General features: G+C 38.1%; 1 protein-coding gene across 5 annotated transcripts in view; it reads right to left on the reverse strand.

The window, feature by feature from the left end:
• Nucleotides 1–25,983, reverse strand: part of LOC105255442 (putative leucine-rich repeat-containing protein DDB_G0290503) — a 41,514-nt gene that overhangs the window by 1,576 nt on the left and 13,955 nt on the right. For 3 of the 5 annotated variants that reach the window (XM_025414437.1, XM_020028837.2, XM_020028838.2), the window contains exons 3-7: nt 17,750–18,394; nt 2,841–3,336; nt 2,273–2,745; nt 607–788; nt 133–467 (exon numbers count right to left, since the gene is read on the reverse strand). In XM_025414437.1, the coding sequence (XP_025270222.1) occupies nt 133–467; nt 607–788; nt 2,273–2,745; nt 2,841–3,336; nt 17,750–18,394 (2,131 nt within the window). The remainder of the gene's footprint in view (nt 1–132; nt 468–606; nt 789–2,272; nt 2,746–2,840; nt 3,337–17,749; nt 18,395–25,983) is intronic. The other 2 variants (XM_020028839.2, XM_011264732.3) reach the window with 2 other exon arrangements.

The following is a 25,983-nucleotide window of genomic DNA, read 5'->3' on the forward strand; positions in this document are numbered from 1 at the left end:
AATTTAGTTATAACACATTTGAATATACGAGAAATGTTATAATGTTTAAAAGAAATTTCAGACTTTTATAAGATGATTTAAATGGTAAAAGAAAAGATTAAGTAATTGTAGAGAATAAAAAAAGCAAAGAACCTTGGAAGAAGACAGGATATCGTTTATAGAAACCAGATTAGAGCCTTGGTACGTCTGCAAAAGGTGTTGGTTTGTGGCGCTCTGCTGCGACATAGACGCCACCGCTGCCGCTGCCGCTGCCGCCGGATTCCTTTCTCTTTCAGGCGCGGTGAGTAATCTCGCTAAAGTAGGTGAAAAAGTGGTAGATCTTGGCGATTGCGCTTTTGTTAGAATCCCATGAAGTAACGAACCAGTCGGTTGAGACGCGGTGTTCTGAGACGCGGACGAGGGTACCGCTACAGGATGAAGCGTCACATCCGGATAATTCTGCGGTACTTTGGCTGAAGTACCTTCACCTAAACACGATATTCAAACGTGACTATCGTAACGTAATAAATCTAATTACAATCGGTGAATTGTTGCGAATTAAATATAATTCGCAATTTATGAAATAAATTCAGAAATAAGTTGAAAATTCGAGAAAATGGACATTACCTTGTTGGCTCATCTTGGCAAATTGCACTAATATGTCTTTATAGTTCATGGAATCGTTCGTGCTCGGGTTGCTTTTGCACGATTCCGTACTAGATGGTCTCGAGTCGGTATTGTGTCCTGTTTCGACCATAGCGCCGCCAGCTCCGAGTCCGACATTCACCGAATTCCTCATTCTTCGTCCTCTGTATAATTAAAATTATATTATGCTTTGTCATAAAAATAAAAAAAAACTGACTTTTATGTTTTTACATTTCCTTGAAGTATATCATATCAAATATTTCCTAAAAGTTTCAAGTTAATCGGATGCAAATTGACGGAGTTATAAGTGTATGTTTCATAAAACGCCAGAATGTTTAACTTCATTTAAACACGACTATAAAGATTATAAAGCTTTAGTCCTGATGTTTTGAGAGCTATCAAGCCAATATATGAAGATTTAAATAAATTAAAATTATATAGACCCGGAATAGACGATTCTGAAGGAGCTACCAGAAGAAGGAATACACTATCTTGTTCAATTATACAACGCCTTGAGAATTGGACATGTCCCGCTTCAGTGGAAAGTAGACTAGATTATTATGATCTAAAAACTTGATAAGCCATCAGACGACGTTAAATTATATCGCTCCATAAGCCTGTTCTTCCAATTCCATCAAACATCTTTGAAACGCTCTTGTTTAAAAGACCAATGCCCTTAATAGAGGAACAGAAACTAAGTCCAAACCACAAATTCGGTTTCCGTCCAAAGCAAGAACGGATCAGATATACAGAATCGTCTGGCAGATAAACATGGAAATAAATACAAAATAATACTGCAGTATTTTTGGATATCTCACAAGCATTCGACAAGGAAGGCACAAAGGAGGGAGTCTAGTCTATTGTATAAGGTCATTCTTTATAAAACAGGACGAGGTCATCTCTAAATTCACACCAAATACCTCTAAAACCTGGACCAATCTGGACCTATGGTATCCAACTATAAGACACGATCTCGCATTCAAATATTGAAATTCTACAAAGAATCGAAGATATTCCGAATCATTACCGGTGCACCATGGTATGTCACTAACTTGATTCTATACAGAGATCTTAACATTAAGACTATCAAAGAAGAGATCGAATAATATAGCATAAATTACAGTAATAAACTTGAGCAACACTCAAATGATTTAGCATCAGGATTGATGAGAGAAAAGGTGACTCGAAGGCTCAAAAAAAGCAAAATCTTTCAAGATTTGATCATACAATAAAAATAAATCATAATTATAATTAAAGAGAAGTTCTATTAGGATCATCTCTTTCAAGACAGGTTTTATAATCACAAATGTTGATAAGTGTCTAAAACAGATGGCAACAGACTTTTGGAGTTTAAAGAAGAAGAAAAAAGAAAAAAAATTTATTTCTTGCATGTTTATAGAAATTACATACAACTCGATATTGCATACTGATTTGATATTATAGAAAAAGTCAGTTCTCTCTTTCTTTCTCTCCTCTTTCTTCCCCTCCCTCCATTCTCACTCTCTCCTCATCCCACTCCCCCCTCTCACCCCCCCTCTCTCTCACACACACACACACTCCTTTCTCTCTCTTTCTTCTCTCTGTCTCTCTCTCTCTCTCACTCTCTTTTTCTATAAAGTCTCTTGCTTATTCGATCGTAATTAATTACCTCCTTGGTACGGTTTCTGGATGCTTAAGCCTGTGATCGGCGATAATAGATCTGACATCCACTATCGCACCTTGACGACCTTCTCCGATTTGCCGACTTTCTGGACTCGACGCCAGGTTTCGTTTACGATTACTTTCTCCATTGGTTTTTGAAGGGACTACCCGTTGCTGGGGGCTAACCTTCGCATCCTTTTCCCTTTTCAACAAGTCCGAAGCTTCTCCGGTAAGATCTTCCTTAGACTCGAACGATTTCTCTCCCGACATGGAGATCGCATTGTCGCTATTGTCCCATTCGGCGGGACCTAGGGACGATGAGGCAAGTGGTAAAGGATCAGGTAGCTGGCCGTCGTTCTCCATGAAAGCTGTCATCTGTATCTTTCTTTCGAGCCTCGCATATGCCTCCTCCTTCAGCTTCCTCTTCCTCAGAATCTCGTTCCATTCCATTTCCTTGACATGCGCTAAATTCTCGAGAGCCTGCGTATAAAGATCGTTACAAATGTTAGAAAATAAAAAAGGTGAGAGAGTAACAATAGTTTCGATAAGAAATCCCAACTTTAAGAGATATTCACCACGATATCAGCCCGTAACCGATCAGCCTTCTCCATAAGTACGTCGACTGTCTCGTTGTCGGTGCCGATAATTTGCGAAATGTACTCTTCTCGTTCGTCCTCATTGCAGAATTTTTTCCTAGGATTCACCGACAGCTGTCCATTGGTGGATTTCCGTTTCTTATTATCGACAGATTCGGACGCAACCTTGGAGTGATGTTGCGTAACATTGCTGCCGCTCGCAGCAGCCACCTTCTGCGACACATCCGCGAGCAACTGCCTGTTCTTGGTATCCGGCGTCTCGGTGTCGGGCGATTCCGTCTTCCTCTTGGTGCGAACGCGACTTACAGTCGCTGTCGGCGCCGCGGCCGTCTCTTCCGGAAGAGCGGCGCCGTTCTGTTGACTCTGGGGTATCTCCGATGACGACGACGACTTGGCTGTTTTATCGTCCTCCGCGGTGTCCACTTGCCTTCGCCTGCCTTCGGTCGCGCCCTCCATCGCGTGCATCCTGTTCAAACTGCAATCATAATATTTGTCGATTAATTTCGACAAATAAGACTCATGCTTCAACAGGTGTACAGAGAAAAATGTATACTGTATTCAAATAGTAAATATTAAATATTATTTATTTTAAGTATATCATAAGTTAGTAAATATTATTTATTTTTAGTAAATATTATTTATTTTAAGTATATCATAAGTTTGTATATCCGCAAACATATCACAAGTTCATCACAAGCATTAAATTTAATTGAATATATTCTGAATTTTAGTAAGTGCAGTATTTTAGTCAAGAATATTAAATTAAAACAAAAATTTGGTTTGCTTACTACAGGAGTTGACGTAAAGTAAGTTTGATTTTTCTTTGATACAACTTTACAATATTCTTGAAGAGAAAATAAATTTTTCTTTTCAGTACATGATAATGAGATTTTCTAACACTTGTGACGAGTATATTTTAAGACTATTATCAAGAATATATTCTTTGTTGAAAAAAACTATTACTTAAAAAAAGAAAAATAAACTGAGTAACCATTTTTCTTGGCAGTAGAATGATATTTTTCTCTGTGTGGACTTGATATTTCACTTTGATAATTAATCTAAAATTAATCGTGATTATTCTTGTTTAGTAGATAAATAATTTCAATTATATAAAATTTATATAAATGCGGGACAACTTGTAAATATGTATGGAATAATGTATATTATAATAGACACATGTATAGTAAAATTTGTGAAAATATATTTTTATTTTCTGATCAAAAAGATCGATATGTGATTAATATTTAATCACCAAAGAAACTGCTTCCTGGCTGCACATGTACGAAATTTTTTATTGCAAAATATACACTGAGAAAAATTGTTTGATTGTACCGACAAGACGTATATGATTGAAGGCATTTTGGTTAAATTAAACAAGAATTTCTAGTTATCATGATAAGATTCGATTTTTTATAGTTTAACTTTTTTTTAATAGAACGTTTAATACATTTTACTATAAGAATTTGATTAGTATTTTCTGGTTGAATCTATAAAATTTCTTGTTACATTAATTTCTTTGCTTGCTACTCTTAACTTAACTCGTATTCAATATTTGCCAAGAAATGTATATAAAGAACTAGTATTAACGTTAATAAAGTATATTTTTTTCTCTTACGAGCAGTAGTGCCAGAAAGAGGACGCTAGCTCTCTGATGTGTGTGTTTGAGCTGCATCCTCTTCTTGCATCACTGTTTATCAGTTTAACTTCTAACAAACTAAATTTAAAATAATTTATTCAATAATCTGGATTGAATTTATCCAATAATCTTGTTGGAATTCAGAATTAAATAGTCTTTTGAAATTAAATGGAAAAAATTTTAGACGACTTGCTGCTGGTGAGTTTAGTATTATTAACCAGAAAATTTGGTAAATTTAACAAAGAAGAAATTAATCAGATTCATCTGGTAATTCCTACAAGAATTCTGGTTCGTCCATTTTTCAACAGACATACTGATTCAATCTACCAGAATTCTAATTAATGCAATCAGATTTTTTTCTCAGTGTACACTTCATAGCAATATTATAAAGTACAACAAATTTCAAGCTAATTTTAATTTAAAAAATCCTTATAGATAGGAATATGAGATATAATACTTGCAGTGCAAATAACAAATGTTGTACAAAAAAATACGACATTTTATTTATTAATTATTAACGACTCCGAATGCATTAACTAATAAGCGCCTTATAATTATTGCACACTTTTTAGATCAGACAGAATCCGAATTAATGTGACGTTCATTGAACGTGTCTTTGGCAAAATTTGCGATAAAAAATTGTGTAAAAAATTTGTGATAAAAAATTGTGCACATTAAAGATGAAAGAAATTCTTTTCCTATCATCGAGATTCAACCTAGCTTTACTTCATTCGAGGAAAACCACGCACAGCACGCGACATGCGCGTTTACGGAAGGTCGACGCCGCAAAACATCCGTTCGAGAGAAACGATGACATTGATAAACCGATAAGCGCAGCTAGTAGAGAGTTTCAATCGACCTTGCCTAGAAAATAATCGTTCGCCGGGGATCCCAAGGACGCGACGCCGGTAAAACGGTCCCCGTAGCATCGCGTCGCGCTCATTAATTCGCGCCGTGTCCTCATATATCGCAGCGAATCTAAATAAAATCTTCATATCACGACCTGATTAGCGTTATAATTAGACGACGTCGCGCGATTTAACCGGCGCCCCATCGGTGTCCCGATTAAACGCTCGTAAAGCAACGTTACGTTTGACGGGACGGAAACGAGAAGGCGACTTTCCGCGAATTCTGCTCATTAAAAAACGACAGTCATTTATCATAGTTTAATCATTTCGTTGCGTGAAATTTCCAGCCCTAATGAAATCTAATATCTCTATTCGTAATTCGATGTTAAATTGGATCATGGGATTTTCTACAATCCCTTTTCTCTTTCTCATTTTGCGTTTCCAAGCAAGGAAGCTAATGACGGTCAACCGAGATTTTTTCTACCCTCGACCCGACACATTTATTTAATCATATATACAAGGTATTTTTACGGAACTTCTTTTCCCTGAAACGATATCGATTTTTCGCTTGCGAAAACTTGTCTGTTTTGAAGAGTAATCGCTTGTAATTTAATCGGAGTTGGAGACGGAAGGATCGAATTTATGAAATGTTTATAGATAAGCATGACTGTCATTACTAAATCGATATTCTAAGATGCGTTGATGCATTCGATTTTTCACTTGTAAAAAGCTCTGTTTTGAAGAGAATCGCTTGTAATTCAATCGTTGGAGTTGGAGACAGAAGGATCGAATTTACAAAATGTTTATAGGTAAGTACGTCTTTCATTACTAAATCGATATTGTAAGATGGGTTGATGCATTTAATGCGGCCATTCACGAGGCACATCAATCTGACGATTATTGAGAGCTCAGTTTACCTTAATAGCTCATAAATAATTTTTATGATTTTTTAAAAATATTTTTGAACTCATTTTTTAAGCTTTTTATATACATTTTTATTAATGTTTAAATTAGATTCAGAAACGCGCTCCAAAGATATTCTACAGAATAAAACTAGATTGAGTTTTTTAATTTCATACATTTTTGAACAGTTACGCACAGAAGCTTGTATTGAACAAAAAAACCAAGTATCCAAAATTTCAAAATACTAATGTAAATGCTAAATAAATATTTAATAGATGAATTTTAAAAATGTCTATAAATAAAAAATTTTTTTAATTTTTTAAATTCAACAATGTTCATGCTGCTAGAATAAACTAAGTCTTTAAACGCGACGACTATTTTGTATTGAACAGAAAAACCAAGTATCCAAGATTTCAAAATACTAATGTTACGTAAATGACCTAAATAAATACTTAATAAATGAATTTTAAAAATGTCTATAAATAAAAAAATTTTTTAAATTTTAAAAATTCAACAATGTTCATGCTGCTAGAATAAACTAAGTCCTTAAACGCGACGATTATTTTGTATTGAACAGAAAAACCAAGTATCCAAGATTTCAAAATACTAATGTTATGTAAATGACCTAAATAAATACTTAATAAATGAATTTTAAAAATGTCTATAAATAAAAAAATTTTTTAAATTTTAAAAATTCAACAATGTTCATGCTGCTAGAATAAACTAAGTCCTTAAACGCGACGATTATTTTGTATTGAACAGAAAAACCAAGTATCCAAGATTTCAAAATACTAATGTTATGTAAATGACCTAAATAAATACTTAATAAATGAATTTTAAAAATGTCTATAAATAAAAAAATTTTTTTAATTTTTAAAATTCAACAATGTTCATGCTGCTAGAATAAACTGGGTCCTTAAAACGCGACGACTATTGTCATGCCACGTATTGTTGACGCTATCGCGACAGACTCCCTTGACATCGTGACGTCGGTAGACTTTTGACGTTGCGTCACATTCGTCGGTGGATCGCGAGCTGCGATCGCGCGAAAATGGACCTTAATCCGCGTGCGCCGCGTTTGATAGGAGACGTCGAGAGTGAGATGGCCAGAGAAGAGAAGGAAGAGGAGGCGAAGATCGGGAGGAGGGATGGGATGATGCCAATTGGTGGAGAAGGGGTGAGTTGAAGGGAGAGAGGGAGAGAAAGCGTGAGAGAGAAAGGAAAAGATGCGGAGCCGAGTTCGTTGCACCCGTTCGTTGCTCGCGTTCACTGCGCTTTATAGACGCGGATATAGGTTTCGCGGTACCAATTCTGAAAAGCACTCTTCCTTGCTTGCGAGAGCCCGAATCGCGTTGGGAAACGTCGTCTCGATTAGATATGAGCGTTCGCGTTTCTAGGACGGGCCCTTCTTGTCGCCAACTATCTGTTGATATGTTAGTCATTAAAATTAATTGCACAAGGGGAAAACAAAATAACGCACATATAATGAATGAATGCAAAGAAGAGACTGAAAGTAAATTAAATATTAATCGTACAAAATAATTCAACGATCCGACGAGAGACAAGTTTCAAGAAAGATAAGTTTAATTTTTATTAGCATCATTAAAAAAGATGACTAAATAAATTGTATATTCTTTGTCATTTATTTCAATTGATTGGATATCGAAAGAGATTTTTTTACCGGAATTGTGAGCTTCTGAAAAAGCTTTCATTTCTTTTCTTTTTCACGATGACAGGTTGCACACGGCTAAATTAATTCAGTATAGTATGCATAATCAGGAAACGTTTATTCGGGTGGCGCGTTAATATGCTTCGTGAAACATGTCGCGATCCATAAATGCTTTATAAATGTACAGGGAAGTGACATGTAATGTCAAAGTACAACGACACTGATGTCTCCGTCGAAAACGAAGGAAAAAAAGAAAGGAAAGAGGCAAGTATTTGACAATCGCGAGAAGGAATTTCAATAATTTCACACCCGCATAACTCAATGGTTTTTCGAATTTTTTCAATGGATAGTTTCGATCGGACAGATTTTTGAGCCACCACGTTTTATTGTGGTGCTCGCCAAGGGTTCGGAAACACAGGAAGCCCTTCGAATGTACCCGCAGAAACTCAATAACCACGTCGAACATTCCCAGCGATCTCTCCGGTGATGACTATGGAGATCCACCACAGTTTCGTAAGTGAATTAAATTGTCGTCGACGTCAACAGGCGTACGTAGGAGCAACTTTTTACACGCTCGCTTATCGTTTGCAAATTGCAGATGAAAGAATTCTTCGCGAAAGGGAGGATATCATCGATTATCGAGACTGATTCATCCATCACGAGACGCGATAGTCAAGATGCATCGATTCTTCGCGGATGACAATGGTAACTAACAGACACACATAAACATACACGTGCACACACTGAGAAAAATCGTTTGATTCTACCGACAAGACGTATATGATTGAAGGCATTTTGGTTCAATCAAACAAGAATTTCTAGTTATCGTGATAAGACTCGATTTTTTTATAACTAGAACGTTTAATAGATTTTACTGTAAGGATTTGGTTAGTATTTTCTGGTTGGATCTATAAAATTTCTTGTTACATTAATTTCTTTGCTTGCCACTTTTAACTTAACTCGTATTCAATATTTATGAAATGTATAAAGAACTAGTATTAACATTAAATCCAAAGTATATTTTTTTCTCTTACGAGCAGTAGTGCCAGAAAGAGAACGCTAGCTTTCTGTTTGTGTATGTTTGAGCTGCATCCTCTTCTTGCATCACTGTTTATCAGTTTAATTTCTAACAAACTGAATTTAAAATAATAATTTATTCAATAATCTGGATTGAATTTATCCAATAATCTTGTTGGAATTCAGAATATTAAACAGACTTTTGAGATTAGATGGAAAAAATTTTAGACAACTTGATGCTGGCGAGTTTAATATTATTAACCAGAAAATTTAGTAAATTTAACAGGAAGAAATTAATCAGATTCTTCTGCTAATTCCTACAAGAATTCTGGTTCGTCCATTTTCCAACAGACATACTGGTTGAATCTACCAGAATTCTAATTAATGCAACCAGATTTTTTTCTCAGTGCACTGTTTATCAGTTTAATTTCTAACAAACTGAATTTAAAATAATTTATTCAATAATCTAGATTGAATTTATCCAATAATCTTGTTCGAATTCAGAATATTAAACAGACTTTTGAGATTAGATGGAAAAAATTTTAGACGACTTGATGCTGGCGAGTTTAATATTATTAACCAGAAAATTTAGTAAATTTAACAGGAAGAAATTAATCGGATTCATCTGGTAATTCCTACAAGAATTCTGGTTCGTCCATTTTCCAACAGACATAATGGTTGAATCTAGAATTCTAATTAATGCAACCATATTTTTTTCTCAGTGCATGAGATGTAACACGCGCGAATAATTTTTATTTCGCGATCGGAGAGCTCCTTTTATTAAAATATGTGTATTTTTCCGCGTTCTACCTCTTACAATCTAGTCATCCAGCGAGCAGTAACTAGCTTTCCTTGCCGTTTTCACGGTATAACGATAGCGAAAGCGAAGGGAGAAAGCGAGACTGTCCGGTGGGCGGCACTCGCTTGAAATCCTGCGCAAGCACGTGAAACGGAAAAATTAAGTCGTCGCGCCGGTGAATGAACGGAGGAGAGATGCAATTCTAGGCGATCTAGATTTTCGTGACAATTGTCATTTCTCGCATCATGCGATCTTGGACGAGACAGAAAGATAGCTTTCCAGAGATGGATTATTTAAAAAAAAATAAAAAAAAAATGTACATAATTTAATAAATTGTACATAATTTGCATTATTTTTTTGTATTATTTATATCATTTTCTCATTTGCATTATTTTTGATATTATTTATATCATTCTCTCATTTGCAATATTTTTGATATTATTTATATCATTTTCTCACCGATTCGATGGATTTTCGCGGGTTGAAATTTGATAAGAGAGTAATTATCCAAGGGGCCGGACGCGGTCTTGCAGCGCTGTGCAATTTCTTCAAGATCCGGTAAGTCAACGACTCTCTTCTAACACACGTGGGCATATAAATATATCGAGCGGTGCGCCGGCGTACTGCTCCGGAATAGTGCATTAGAAAGCAGTTTCGATTCACTTTAGAATCCGCAAGGCAGACACTTGATGTTCCAGTCACTTGGCGATCTCATCGCAGGTTTCACCAAACAGCTGTTTATTTATTTTCCTTTCTCTTCCCCTTCAAAATAATAATTCGCGGCAATTTTGATCCTCCTCGAAACGTTCCGCGGGAGCGATATTCTCGCGTCGCATGGTCTCGTGCACTATTATTATTAGATCGTTACTAATGAAATTGCACTGGCGTCGCACGAATGGCGAGCGGAAGACGAGTTCGACAAGTATAAAGTTCATAACTCGCAGCTGATAATACGGCTCCGAGTGTGTACGCTCGCAATATCGTGTTTACACTCCAAGATTGACGAATCCCATTATCGCGCGACCTTCGCGAACGCCACGCAAACGAATGCGATAGTAAACGGTACGACTTTTCTCTCGCGGTCCAAGGCGATCCAGGATCCCCTCGTGTCTTCAACACTGCACGGGACACACTGCGAACAGATTCGCGGATCAAGAGAGCGAGAAACGCGATGCGCTTCCACTTTTTCACCCGGCGATTCCTTTCCTTCCCGCCCCTGCTCGTCCTCGAGTTCCTCCCACGCTATCCAGCGGATGCAGACTGATCGGGCCGATCGGTCAGCGGTCGTTTGGTCTCGCGGGACTCCCTCCAACGTCGTGCTCGTTCTCGTCAGGTAGCGAGGGAGGTCAGCAAAGGTCGCGCCTGCCGACGTTACACAACACGAGCGTTTTCCTCGAGTTCTCTCGACCGAGGATTTTGATCCCTTCGAGGAATAAGGGAAGCGAAGCTTGCTCTCTCCCGAGGAGATGACGAAAAAGGACGCGACGCCCGGCGTTCCACTCGATCGACGTCCTCGTCGAGCTCTCGAGAGTGCCCCTCTCTCTCTCTCTCTCTCTCTCTCTTTCTCCCTCCCCCTCTCACAGCGACGACGAAGAGGAAGACGCGGGGAACGTGCATCGACCACGACGCGGTATCGGGGTCGAGAGTTCCACGACCGAGCGCAACGGGCCACCTACCTCCTCTCCGCGATCACGACGACGGCGGTGGCAACTCGCCGCATTCGTGCCCGCTCCCTCGCTCTCTTCTATTCGTGCCGCTCGTCTACTACGAGAGCCCGAGAACGACGTTCTCGCGCGCTCGCAATTGGCCGGCGTACTGGTCGCGTCAGCGACGAAGTCGCCGAGCGTCGCCGCCGTCGTCTCCAAGTCGCTGCTCCTCTCCCCCTGGTGCTTGCGACTCGACGAGGGCGATCGTAGCCCTTCGCTCGGCATGGCTTCTCGAGTTCCACCGAGACTCGATTCGGTCCAGGTCAGAAAATATTAATGAACGAGCGCAGAAAGAGAGAAGAGACGAGAGGACGTTATTTAATTGATTATTCTAAGGAAAATATAATTTTGTAAAAAATTATTCTCTTAAAAAATAAAAAAAAGTACAGTAAATACTTTAAGACGAGCGCAGAAAGAGAGAAGAGACGGGAGGACGTTATTTAATTGATCGTTCTAAGGAAAATATAATTTTGTAAAAAATTATTCTCTTAAAAAATAAAAGAAAGAGACGAGAGGACGTTATTTAATTCATCATTCTAAGGAAAATATAATTTTGTAAAAAATTATTCTCTTAAAAAATAAAAAAAAGAGACGCGAGAGGACGTTATTTAATTGATCATTCTAAGGAAAATATAATTTTATAAAAAATTATTCTCCTAAACAAAAGTACAATAAATACTTTAAGACGAAAGAGAGAAGAGACGAGAGAGGACGTTATTTAATTGATCATTCTAAAGAAAATATAATTTTGTAAAAAATTATTCTCTTAAAGAATAAAAAAAAGACGTGCGCAGAAAGAGACGAGAGGACGTTATTTAATTGATCATTCTAAGGAAAATATAATTTTATAAAAAATTATTCTCTTAAAAAATAAAAAAAAGTATAATAAATACTTTAAAACTTTTACACGTTTGTTTGGCTTTAGAGATTAGATTTGAAATGGCAAATTATTAGAGACGGAAGGTAAATTGTGCGCAGGTAACGCGAGGAAAAGCGAAGAAAGACGGAGCCAGGGACGCGATCCGCGAGAAAGAAACGGACCTTCGAGCAGCAACGGCCCTCGAAGAAGGTCGGCGTATTAAACCATCAGGAATGCATATCCTCGCGAAGCGAGGAGGCGCACGCGCGCGATAAAATATGCGCTTCGCCTTCGTTGCACAATCGGACAGTTATTGTGCGTGGACGGATGACGCATATCTCGGATCTTCGAGATGCTTTCGGGGAAGGAAGAAAGGGGCACGCATGGGGAATGAGAGCGCAATTAGAAGATATATTGTCCGATATATTAAATTCTCTCTCTCTCTTCCTCTTCCTCATTAAGTTTCGATAATCTTTTTCACTCGAGGCTATCGTAGACAAAATCTCGAATGAGATCTTTTTTTTTCGTGTGATATGAAGAATGTTCCTTTGTGTTTCCCTCGAAATTTTACGAATACATTCGAATTATTCGGTATCCCGATCAGAGAAATTCTGCGCGTGCGATATTTCGTTTGATTTTCCGTTATTTTTATATATTTTTGTTTCATTATTTGTATAATCAAAGAATTTTTTTAAAAATTTGAGTCCCAGAAAAATTTCTAATAAAATATGGTATCCAGCAAAAATAACAGCTAAAAAAAATGTCTATTAAACTTCCCCAATTTTTGTAGATATAAAAGAAATTTCTAAAAATAAGGTACCATTGAAAGAAAACAGATTTTTTTTCCAAGTCATCCAGATACAAAAGAAATTCTCTGAAAATGGCTATTGAAGAAAAATAGATTTCTTTCAATGACTGAAAAATAGATTTCTTTCAAGACTTAAAAAAAGGTTAACTACAATATTTTCTTGTCAAGAGAAGAAGAAATAATGATTGAATACAATTGTAGGACAACGCGTACAAGTATATTTTATCTCGTAAATAAATTCATCTAAAATGCAATCTGTTTTAAGTTTGCATTTCTGCCCGTTCCAAGAATTCAGTGGTGCATCCTGGCACTGTGCCGTGCAAAGTCGAAGGTTCAAGGTCGCCAGAAAAGTTCGGTGAAAGGAGCAATTTTTTACCGAGACCTCGCTCGACTAGTTAGCGGCGAATCAACGAATTAGATGCAGTTTGCATAAATTAAAATTAAAAAGAGCGTACGCACCTTGCAGGATAATGAATGTTTTTTTTTTCAATCCCTACACCGATCGAAAAAAATTCCAACAGAGAGACTATACAGACCGTATATATTTTTCACGTTATATTTTTCATTTATTTGGGCTATCGTGCACCTATCTATCTTTGTCAACATTTATTCGCAAGATTCGATTTCGAGTGATCAACGCGCGATATGTCGATGGACGGCGATAGTTGTCAACGTTACACGTGTGGAAAGAAAAAAGAATTACATTACTCTTGTCGACGGCGCGGAAGGGAAACCTTGGAGGGTCGAAGTCGCGCTATTATTATTGACGTCGAATTGGTTACGAGAGAGCATGTGTCTCGCTCTCTCGCTCTCTCGCTCTCTCTTTCTCTCTCTCTCTCGTCGTCGTCGTCGTCGTCATCGTCTCGACCTAATTCGCGGACGGAGGAGCGGTCGGTCTCGCACGCCCGAAGCGTCCCTGAGCACCAAGGACGCGTTCTCTCGCGTTGGTGAACCGCCGGTCTCACGAGGTTACGCTAGGTTGCAGCCGGCTTAGATCGCCGCTACTCGAGCAGGTAGACCTATGACACCCCGCGCGACCAAGGACTCGTATTTTTCTATTTTTCCCTCGACGAACATTCTCGACTCGACAGTGAGACCTCTAAAGAACCTCGAAATATTCTCCAATATACGAGAAACTTTAAGAGGTTCGCATCGCGGAAACTAATATCCGTGTGCTTATACATGACAAATGATTTATATTATATTTTATAAATATTATTTTTTATATATATTATTAAAAATAATTTTCAAATTTTTTATACATTGTAGATATTAAAATATACAATGAGAATGATGGTATAAAATTATTTTAGAAAAAAAAGCGCGGATAACCGCTTTAGATACCAGAAATAAAATATTCGAGATCGATATCTCTGATCAAAAGGGACTTTCTCGAAATGAGCAAACAATTAAATTCGATTAAGGTGACTGTGTAAATTTTTTTTCGTGCGATCGTTTGATGAGAAATTATTCTTTCTTGTTCTTTTCTGATTTATCGAACCATTGATTAGAGAAAAATATACAATTCCCCTTGCAATTATGTATTAATCGACGCAGGAATCAATTTCGATTTAGATAAATAAAGCAGGAGTACAAATGCCATTGCATGCAGCAACACGTTGTCGCAATCCTTCGTACATTATGTGGCTGTTCAACTTTGTGCCCGATCGATTGCCAGGTCGGTCGCGTCAAAGTCCATAGTACGACCGAACAAGCATAATCGCGGACTTCTCGAGGTTAACGCAAGTGCGATGAGCTCCTGACTCTGTTCGCTGGATCCTGCTTAAGGAATCTAGCAAACAGAAATGAAATCAAGACAGAATAAAATCAACAGAAATTAAAATCAAGATGAAAAATAATGGAAGATATTGAAATAAAAAAAACAATAATGGCGTTACATCTTCTGCTTTTTTGAAATGCGTTCAAATAAAATAATATAAAATAATATAAAATCAAATCAAAACAAGTAATACAAAATAATAAAATAATATACTTGACTATTGCATTTTAAATGGGCCCCCAGTGCCGACACTTTCCATAAAACAATATTTGACAGAGTACTATAATGTGTAGTATACGTATAAATCTTTTTATGATTAAATTATCTTTGTGCGAAATTAGCTTTTAAAGCTTATATTAAAGATAATACAATTTTCGGTCGTTTTCTTGCAAGAATATGTAATGTGAACTTTGATTTTTTAGATTTTTTAAAGTTTGGCTCTGATATTTATCAAAATAAATTTACACTGCTTTTGTGTCATATTTTAATAAAAAATATTCCTGAAAAAATGTTCGTTTTTAATTTCGAAATTTATCGGTTTCACTTATTTTTTCAGAAAAAATTAACAGGTTTCTTCATATATGTTTCGTATCTTGTCATCATCGAACGCTTTGTGCAATATTGCATTTGCGCATGCATATGCCATTATTTTAGAACATGATCCAAGCGATAACATTTCTTCGATATCGATAACGAACGTTCTCCTCGCATTCAACGGTGCAATCTCCTTAAGACCAGACCGTATTTCAACATTCACGAGTTATGATAGCACGAGTGCAATTGTGTTGATTTCAAAGTGTATTTTAAGTGTATTTTATTTCGATCGAAAGAATGTCAAGTTCAATCGAGGCACTTTTTTTTACTGCTGCTGTTACGTTTCAGCGATCAAATAGTTGCGTGAAATTTAATTAAAAAAAAAAAAAAGGAAACTTTTTTTCGTCTCATGTCTCTGCATCTATGATTGCAGGTTTAAGCGTTATCGCGTCATGAACTTTCTTATTCGACGAGACAGGAAGCGTTTGCGTGCAGGAGTCAACGAGGAACACCGAATTTCTGCTTGGCGCGGATAGCGGCGAAACGACCTTGAAATCGCGAGATGCGACAACCGTGCGCACGTGGCCGAACTAACACACTTATTATCGGGAGGAGTCCTTTGAGTGATACCGTTTTCCTTCGCGAGGATACGATAAGTTTTTCACGTGCATTTACACTAGCCATTTCCTCCATCTGCAAATTTTTCGTGTTCAATTGCATTTCACGACTCGATCGTCGTCGCAACATCATGAAGGACGATGTCAATTCCCTTAGAGCACAGAATAATATTGCTGCAATGTTCTGTGCTGTATGGGTTTGCAAAATTTTTTTAAAACGACAAGAAGAATTTTAACAAGGAGGAATGTCGCGATAATTGATAATCAGATTTTTTTAAAACGACGAAAAGAAAAAATTTTTTGTCAATTTGCAAAATTTTTTTAAAACGACAAAAAGAATTTTAACATCGCAAGGAGGAATGTCGCGATAATTGATAATCAGATTTTTTTTAAATGACAAAAAGAATTTTAACATTGCAAGGAGGAATGTCGCGATAATTGATAATCAGATTACAAATATTAAATATTAAAGCTATTAGATGCTCTATTACAGATTATGCAACGATATAATTAATAAAACAAATTATAAGAAGAACAGATTACAAAAATAGATCGTGTAATACCGACTCTGGGCGTGATACCAACATTAGAACAACCTAGCAGTCCCTCCATTTTTCTTCTATTATGTTAAATGATGAGGGACAAGAATTTGGACGAATGGCTGCAGAACACGTTAGAAAATGCCTCGACTCAAAAACTGAAGGAACAAAAGTTTCTTTATTGCGAAGAAAATACGATGGCTTCGAAGCATCTTGAGGTTTCTCAGAGTCTTGCAGTCTATATTATTTCTCCGCGTCTTTCATCATGTACATATAAAATAACCTGATTATCAAATTAAGGAGATAGTAAAGCTCTCTCATATTTATTAAAAATTAATTTTCTGATTGTTGGGCACGATTCTTCTTGATTAAACCGAATAAATTTAATCTCAATTCGAGATTTTTAATACCTCCCAAATTGACCTGATATTTTTTCGCCTACAACTTTCTTGGGGGGATAAGAGGGGTATTAAAAATCTCGAGTTGAGATGAAATTTAATCAAGAAGAATCTGTGCCCTGCGCACAAGAATCAGTTTCACAAAAAAAAAATAATTTTTCTGTAAAACGTACCACCATCCGCGTCTGACTCTTGTAGCCTTCGATATTTATTTTACAAATATTAGAATATTATTCAGAATAAAGAAACTTTTATTCTTTCTATTGGTTTTTGAGTCTAAGCATTTCTTTGCAACCATTTGTCCGAATTCGTTCCACCCATGGAACCCATGGAGACCAATTCCATGTTAGACGAATTCGTCCCACCCATGGAGACCAATTCCATGTTAGACCCTAACATGGAGTCTAATATGGAAGGAAAATGGCGGAAATGTGTTAGACAATGGTTCTTACGCCGGTATCGCAAAGAGCCGCATAAGCATTACACTATAGTTCTACAGTACCTCTATAGTTTAGTTCCTTCCAAAATGAAGCGAAAAAGATCAATTCTGTACCGGTTCGATTTTTTTTCAACATATCCGATATAAGAGACTTCATATGAAAGTGAAATCTCATTAGAAAACTTCTATAGAGATTAAAACAGCTTTCGCTTTCGAGAAACGAGAAAAAAAGACGGGAATAACGAGAACATGAATAATAAAAAAAAAAGTGAAGCTCAGGCGTTGGTTGCCAAGGCGGCAACCAATCGAGCGGTTTAGATAGAAATGGTGACTCACCACGGTTCAATCTCATTTTCAACGGTGGCGAGACCAAGCGCCCTAAAAAATACAACTTTTTCAGGTTCTTTTGTCTCTTCGGTTACGACGCAATTGGTGCTGCTGGCGGTGCTGGCGCTGCTGGTATTGCTGGTGCTGCTGTCGCTGGTGTTATTGCTGGTCTCGCCGACATTCGCTTCCTCCGATCTCGCATCGCGTGGTCCCTCGTCGGCGCGGTTCGGGGTGGCCGTTTGCTGCCCGTTCGGTCGAAGGAGAACGCGCTTGGGAATCGGGACCTTGATGCGACTCGCTTGCGCGGATCGCTTCTTCTCGTTCTCGTTGAGCAGCTCGAAACACGGCTCCACGCGGACCGGCACGAAGACCGTGGGCACCGCTCCGAGCCGCAGTCGGTTCCGCTTCTGGTTGCCCTGCATCATCTGCTCCCTGCTCTCGTCCTCGTAGAACTCCACGAGGAAGTGGCGCGAGCAGACGCGCGCCGTGTTGATGTTGAAGGGCGCCTCACCGTTGGCGAGGGGCTCGCGGCCGCATGCGCGCACCCACAATTCGCGCACTTCTGGCTTATGAGGGAACCGGTGGTAGCGGACCGATTGCTTGCGGGTCCGGCGATGGCTGTTGCGACACGTGGAGACGGCACACTGCGGCATCCTATCGAGAGCGATGGAATTAAGCACGAATAGATGACGTTACCTCGGGCGCGGACACGATCTCAGTGAAGGATGCGTCTTCTCCGGGTTCTTAACCCTCTTCGGTCACTCCCTCTACCGGTGCGTTCATAAGAAGCGAGACGGGTGGTTTTCGACCAGTGTTGGACCCGCGAGTTTCTTTGGTTTCCTTACTTATCTCTTTGGACTTTGCCCGTCCCATTGTTTGCCCGACATTTTTCTAGGAGCAGCAAGGGAAGGAAAATTTTCAAAGTCGGAAAAAGAATTTAGGCTGATAAATTCAGTATTGAAAAATACGTAAAATAAATTATAGATTTTCGCTGGGAGTACTGGATATCGAAACAGCCTTAATGCGCACAGGAGAAACAAAAGGGAGAAAAATATATACGATATTTGAAAAAAAAAAAAAAAAAAAAAAAAATCACATCTAAGATTAAATAAAAAATCTAATAACGAGAAAGAGAAAGAAAAATCGATGATTTATGATAAGGGTAGGCAGGTAGGCAGAGATGAAGGTACGACCGGGAATGCATTGAAAAAAATAATAACGCTCAGGCAAATACGTAAAATCGTTAAACTTTGAACTTGAGTCTCTCTTCTCGACTAATTAGGATCTTCGAGTCGAAAGATAAAGCGAGCAAGGGGTGGCAAAATTAATAATGCGAAAGCGAGAAGACGGGACGAAGAAAGGGGGAGGAAAGAGGAGGAGGGCGCGAGCGAGAGGGGAAAAAATGGAGAGATGAAGCGCGCAACATCAAACAATGATACACGCGGATGGGATCGAGTGCGTGGCGTTCGCGAGAGGTGTCGCCTTTTGTACCCTACGCGTTACGATGATCGACTACCCGCTGCCATCGAGATGGCGTTGTAAGTGATAGAATAAATAATCAAATGACCGACCGGCCGGCCGGCGTCCGAAGCGGCGTGGAGAACGCGATTGAGGGGAGAGGCGGCACGAGAGAAAGGGGGCGAGAGAGAGAGAGAGAGGGAGAGAGAGAAAAAGACAGAGAGAGACTCACCTCTTAAGTGGATCTTGGTGACACCGGAAATGAACGCGTGTATACGGGTAGAAAAGGATTGATGGAAAGGAACGCGAGAGATGAGAGTCACGTGAGAAAGCACCAACGAAATATCGCGCGACGAGCGATAACAAGCGGCAGGACGCCGAGGACGGAACGCACGATGACACACGGGGTGATTACGCGCCTCACCCGCACTCGCGACGCTTCTCCACCGAACTGACGTCTTGTTCCGATCGGCCTGTAGCGTAAGAGGTGGCAGCTGCGTGTACCGTGCCTGCGTGAACCCGGTGAACCAATGATCGTGCTCCACCGTTCCCGTCGCGGCAGGGATGACGAGGAGGACGTCGTGGAGGGGGAGGGGCAGAGGGGCGCGCAGCAACCTGGGGTTGCAAGGAACGGCCGCGTGCGCGAAGGCCGTCGGCCTTCGAAGGGATAAACGCGGGGGAGGGAGGAGATCGTGGAGGAGCGCGAGGCTGTTGCGAACGAGGGTCCTTTCAGGGTCCTTTTTCGGCACCCTCGTGGCGCGCACGCCTTCCGCGTTATCGTCGACCCGGCCTCTTTCACTTTCACTTTCTCTTCCTCTTCCTCGGCCCCGACGCGTTTTTCCATCGCCTAGCGTCTCGCCGCATTCCTCGGCGACGGCGTTCGATCGGTACCTAAGGATCCCTGGTCTCCGGGATGAATAACAAATATGTCATCGCACCGTCGCTTTAGTTTCTCAATATCGCTTTCTTTGTCCTTCTATTCTTTGTCTTTCACCTTGTTTCCTGATTAGCCCTTCTTTTCTTCTCCGCGTGATCGGGATTAAATTTTGTTGTCTATATTATTACCCCGCGCGCCTTGTGTCGAATGTATTTTACGATCAAAATATATACCATCGAGAGATCTCTCGAAAAATGTGTACGTTAACATTTTTTCGAATTTTTCAACCTTTCAAGTTAGGTTTTCCGATTGCTTCGATTTTAAGTCTATTTATTATAAATATTTCTATAAACTGTCCTTGGGGGGAGATTTTTTATCGTACAAGTTTTAATTTTTTCCCTTTCCTAGTACAACATTTTCTCGTCGCGCGTTATTCCAATCATCTAAATGATTTCGAATCAGAAACTGATATCAGAGAGTATTGAGATATGCACATTCCTCTAACTGTGCACTCTCGGCGCGACAATTATTTGTAACGATTATAGTCATCGAAGGATGAAGAGACTTCGGGGGCTAACATAATCTTTATATCAACCAACTATATCAAAATTTTATATCTAATAATATCAAAAAGAGATTGTATTTTCGATATAATAATTCAATATGATAATAATTAAAATAACAATCCGAAAAATAAAAATCTAAATTATTTCGTCTAATGATGTATTTTCGGAATTTTTGTCACAAGAAAAAGAAGCTTATTTTTTGAAAAATGTATCGAATGTGACTATTCTTATATAAGATTTCTAAAACCTCCTTCACCTCCAAAAGGTACAATAAAAATTCTCTAAACACATACTCTTGAAAAGCTGGAAAAAAGAAAGTATTCTCCAAAAAGAACGAAACATTAACATTAGCAAACTGCGTTATCGTGATTAATTTGACGTATCGATCGCGATAGAATTTCGACTGCAATAAAGTCGAATTTTTCCTCTTCCTTTTTTTCTTTTATCCCGTAAAATATTCTGGACAAGCCGATCGATAATAATAATAGAAACGATTCGGCATTTACAACGTAATATCAAGAATCCGTGCAAATAATGAATATCTCGACGGGTCTGGCGAGAGATTTTAACGCTATCGAAATAGGTCCAGGAGCTTGTCCTCCGACGTCTCCTGAATTATTAAATCTTTCCCTTAAATATTATGAGATACGAAATTGTCGATGAATAATAAAGTCAAACCATAACTATTTTTTTAGACTCGTATTATCAAACTTTTGATTCTATCTTTAATATATTTTTAATTAAATCTATTTAAAAAATATCATATTATAGTAGAAATCGAGAAGCATAGTAGTAAAAATCGTTAAAATAGTTTAACCGGTGAAATCCATTGAGTACAAATATTGGAAACATAATATCATGGTCAGTTGTATTGTTCTCACTTGTTCTCCACTCAGGGAGCCTTCCTTCCTAAAAAAATTTCTTTTAGTATTACTTTCTTGTAACAGTTAATTGATTTATAATCCGACCAAAATATTTGAAAGAAAATAAACTTACATTGTACATAATTTGTTTTACTATTATTCTTTGTCAATCTTTTGTTGGTTTCACCATTAAAAGTAATAGTTACATCAGCTTGATAAATGTCTCTGAAAATTTATTTAAGATATTTTCCAAGCTTTATTATACTAGAACGTCAATATATTCGCATTAAATGAAAAGAAAAATAAGTGGAATATGGCCTAAAAATACTTATCGATTAGCTACGATACTTAAAAAATACCTGCTATAATAATTACGAGGCTTTAAAAATATTTACGAAATATTTAACAAAGAAATATTTCAGGAAATACCTAAAAACAGATGTCTAACAATTTGTTAAAATTTTATTTTCCTGGAAAAAAAAAAGTTCATCACGGTACTTCTCGACTGCTAGAGAGCGATTTGGAGGCGTCTTCGCGGAGGCTCCGGCGAGCAACGTTTTTGCATCCCGTTCTCCTTCTCCCGATCGTTCGCGTGGGTCTCCCGATCGAGCGAAGGGAAGGAGCCGCCGAAAAGAAGAGCGACCGCGCACGGAGGAGGCCTGCGTGGCTTCGGTTCACCAAGCGGCCGATCAAATAAGGACAGACTCATTTCCGGTGTTCTCGCTCTCTCGCCTCCTCCTCCTGCACGCGACTCTTTTCGGTTCTTTCGCTCAATTTTCGTCACGACTTTCGGGCTCGTGTCGTGAGGTTTTTCATCATTTCAAAACGCACTTTGATCGTAACACTGCCAAGATTAATTCGAGTTAACTGAATTATTTTAATTATTTAGTCTTATTTTTATTATTTTAATTATTTATTTCTTAGTATTTTAATTATTCAGCGTCTTCGAGAGTTTAAGGAAAATTATTTTCTCTTCGAATAAGAGATATCGACGTGTGAAAATTAAATGATAGATTCTAAGGACGCTGCGTAAAAAAATATCGCTTTTAATCGGTAGAGAAATAAATTTCCCCAAGTCTCGATATTTTTCAGACGCCGCGACCACTGATTTCCCATGGTTTCACTTTGCGATTCATCTTCTTTCGAGCGTTGAAGGCGAAGCCTCGGATAAGATCCTTTGACGAAACATTTCGGATGGAAGCCGTTATCCGAATAATCCGAATGATTTGGGCTCGCTGGGAATACCGACCGGCCGGATCGCGTTAGAGTTCCCTCGGATACCTGGTTCCGCAAATATCTAGGGGCCTGCGCCTTGTTCCCATCATCGGCTCCTCGCGGCCCTTCCCGCCGGAATATGCGGCCAGAGAGACAGAGAGAAAAGGGAGCCCCGGTTCACTCGCTCGCTCTCTCACAGCCGACACCCGGACACTATCCTTCGCCCTCCCGTGGCTCTCGTGCGCGCAGCTCGATTCGCCGCCGCCGCCGCCGTCACCGCTGCTGCCACCGCCATCGCCGCGACGCACAGCTGGCGCAGGAGGGAAGCGGCGTCGTCGGCCCCGTGGCCACCAGACGCGCGCCTGGAGAACGACGAAGGATGATGCGCAGCTGCGGCGAGCTGAGAGGATGAAGTGGGGCAGGTCGAAGAAGAGTTTCAGCGCCCACGGAAAACGGAGAGGCGATATCTTGTACGGCGAACAGACAGGCTGCCAGGCAGACATCGATGAATTTTTGCTCCGATATATATATATATATATATATATATATATATATATGTGCGTCATTTCCCCCTCCCCACTGAGCAATTTATTTATTTAAAAGGGCGGGACCTTTGTAAACACCCTGATTTCGGTCCCTTTCAGGTGAATTCTGACAGAGAATTATGGAAGAAGAGAATAAATCCGATTTTTAATTAAGATTGATTTTATATATTTTTTTTCGCGGTACCAATCGTCTGGTCGCCGAAAAGAAGAGATACTTATGTTCCATTATATTTTCAATCGGCCGCAGGCTTTTGTATGTTTTCAAACTGTTTTTCCAAATGAGTTTATATTGAAGTGAAAATTATATTTTTTTATGAGAAAAGAGAATTGAACTTTGTTCTCCGAATTCTTTCATCTTTCTCCGTCATACGAGTATTCCTCATGTGACATGTTCGTGTTTCTTGATACCGCGCCCGGATAGCAACAACGAGGAGAGACGAGAAACGCTCTCTTGTCGAGGGGAAATGAAAGAACGACCGTGGGTCGACCAACGCGATACATCCTCCTTTCCGCGATACTCATACGATAGCTTCACGCGTCAAGATGATTAACTCTAACGATTAAACGAAAATTAAAATATTCGCGCAACGAGCCGTCATAATTTACACCGATATGCATTTAGACATGCGCTCAATATATCGCGTTTTTATCGATTAAAAAATTAATCTTGCATTTCATGTATTTATCGCAAGGACAGTTTGTGCACCTGCACTTGATGAAAATGCACAGCTGCGATTGTATCTCCGTAATATCTTTACTAGTTAAATTTACAAAGACATTGTTCGATTCAAACCTGAATTCATTTTCATGAAAACGTAATGCATTTTTTGTACATTTTGTAAAATTACTTCATTATTTAATTTATCATTTATCTCTTCATCATTTCATGAATGAATTTATCATTTATCTCTTCGTCATTTATCGATCTTCATTAATTAATTCTAAGTCAATGTAAAAAATTGTCTTTTATAAAGATTTCGTTTTTCTCAAGATTTTCTCTTTCTAAATATTTAAGATATTGGAGTATTTATTAATTAAAAAGACATGAAAGAGTTAAAGAGATATGAAGGAGAGCTATAAGTGTTCTCAGAGTTGTTTTTAGAGTTTCTTTTAAAAGAGATAAAGGTATATATAATCTGATTATATACGTGCGTACCTTAATAAATTTCCCAAGCTTTTATTTATTTTTTACCTGCAATATATTCATTACATTAGCTACAATATAATTGAGTCTTCAAATTTACAAGCCTTTTATTAACGTTGTCATTTTTCCAACCACTAAAAAAAAGTTTCACCATTTATAAATAAAATCTATATCAGTAATAAATCTGTATTTTCCGAAAAAATAGGCAAAATTTGTGTTTTCTTAATAATTCTTAATATGTTAAAATAAATAAAAAATATTCTGATTAAATTTTATCCAAAATAAAATCTGTAATAGAATAAGAATTAAAGTAAATAAATTTTCTTTCGTTAAAAGATATTGAAAGATAAACGTGACCAGATCTTTGTAACAATTTTTAATTCTGTTACTATTACACACAATTTTTTAATTAAATTAAAAATTAATATAAAAATTTAATAACATTCATATAATACACATATCTCCATAACGTACCTCCAAAATTGTTTTAAAAATTTTACATATTTATTTGAACTAAAGAAAAACTTTATCATTATATTAATTTCAATTTTTTAATTATTGTGATTGGTATGATTTATTAATTAAAACAAAAATGTTTTTTTTGCATAAAGTTATATAAATATATTTTAATATTATATATTAGTTATTCTTATAGTTTTTGCTAGTTTTTATTTAACAAAATCCGAGACAATAAGAATCGGAATTTATCTTAGTTTTTTTTTCATTGTGATTTATTTTACCTTTCTGAACCGAAGTTGAAAAATTTATTTGAAAAGAAATCGTCTTCAGGATTTCAAAGTCTATAGAGCCTAGTACATTCCTCATTTCTATTATATATTTCTATTATTTGTATTCTATTTAGCATTTCTATTATAATTGCGAGAATTATTTTGAAAGTTTTTTTATGCCACAATATTTATCACTTGATGCGATTCAATGTATATCTCTTTTACTCTCAAATTTTTTTTTCCTTTAACTTGACTTTTACTTTGAAGAAAAGAAAAAATTACAAGAGATCAAATCAGAAGCGAAACACTCGTTGTTCTAAAAGTTCCCAAAAAATATGCTTGAGCCATTCAAAAAAGCTATTCAGGTTGAATTGTGACACGATAAATAGATAATAACAAAAGAATTTTAATTGACAAAAGAATTATGCTTTAGGTTTGGATTTCTAACTTGTTTTATTACACTACGTTGAGAATTTCGATGGATACACATGCCGACTGAAACGAAAAATGAAATTTTACAAGGGTGTAGTTATACGCAAATGCTATAAGTTTCTCTTGACTCTCTTCCTTTACACACTGATGCGCTTCTTTTCTCTTCTCGCCTGCTCTTCGTGTTATCATCAGCGAGAGAACACGAGAGAAAGGAAGATAGATGAAGAGATATAGAGAGAGACTCTGGTTGAAGCGCGGAGAGGGGATGTACCCTTCATCCTTGAGGTGGGGTCCGGCTACCCCGCTGCTACCGCTTTGCCGGGATCAATACCCACCACTCCGACCAAGGTCCAAGCCACCCTCTCCCTTTGCCTGCACACTCGCTCTGTCTGCCTGCCAAAACCTGCCAAGTTGC

Source organism: Camponotus floridanus, unplaced genomic scaffold, assembly GCF_003227725.1.
Source record: "Camponotus floridanus strain SB8 unplaced genomic scaffold, Cflo_v7.5 scaffold8, whole genome shotgun sequence".
Classification (NCBI taxonomy): Eukaryota; Metazoa; Arthropoda; class Insecta; order Hymenoptera; family Formicidae; genus Camponotus; species Camponotus floridanus.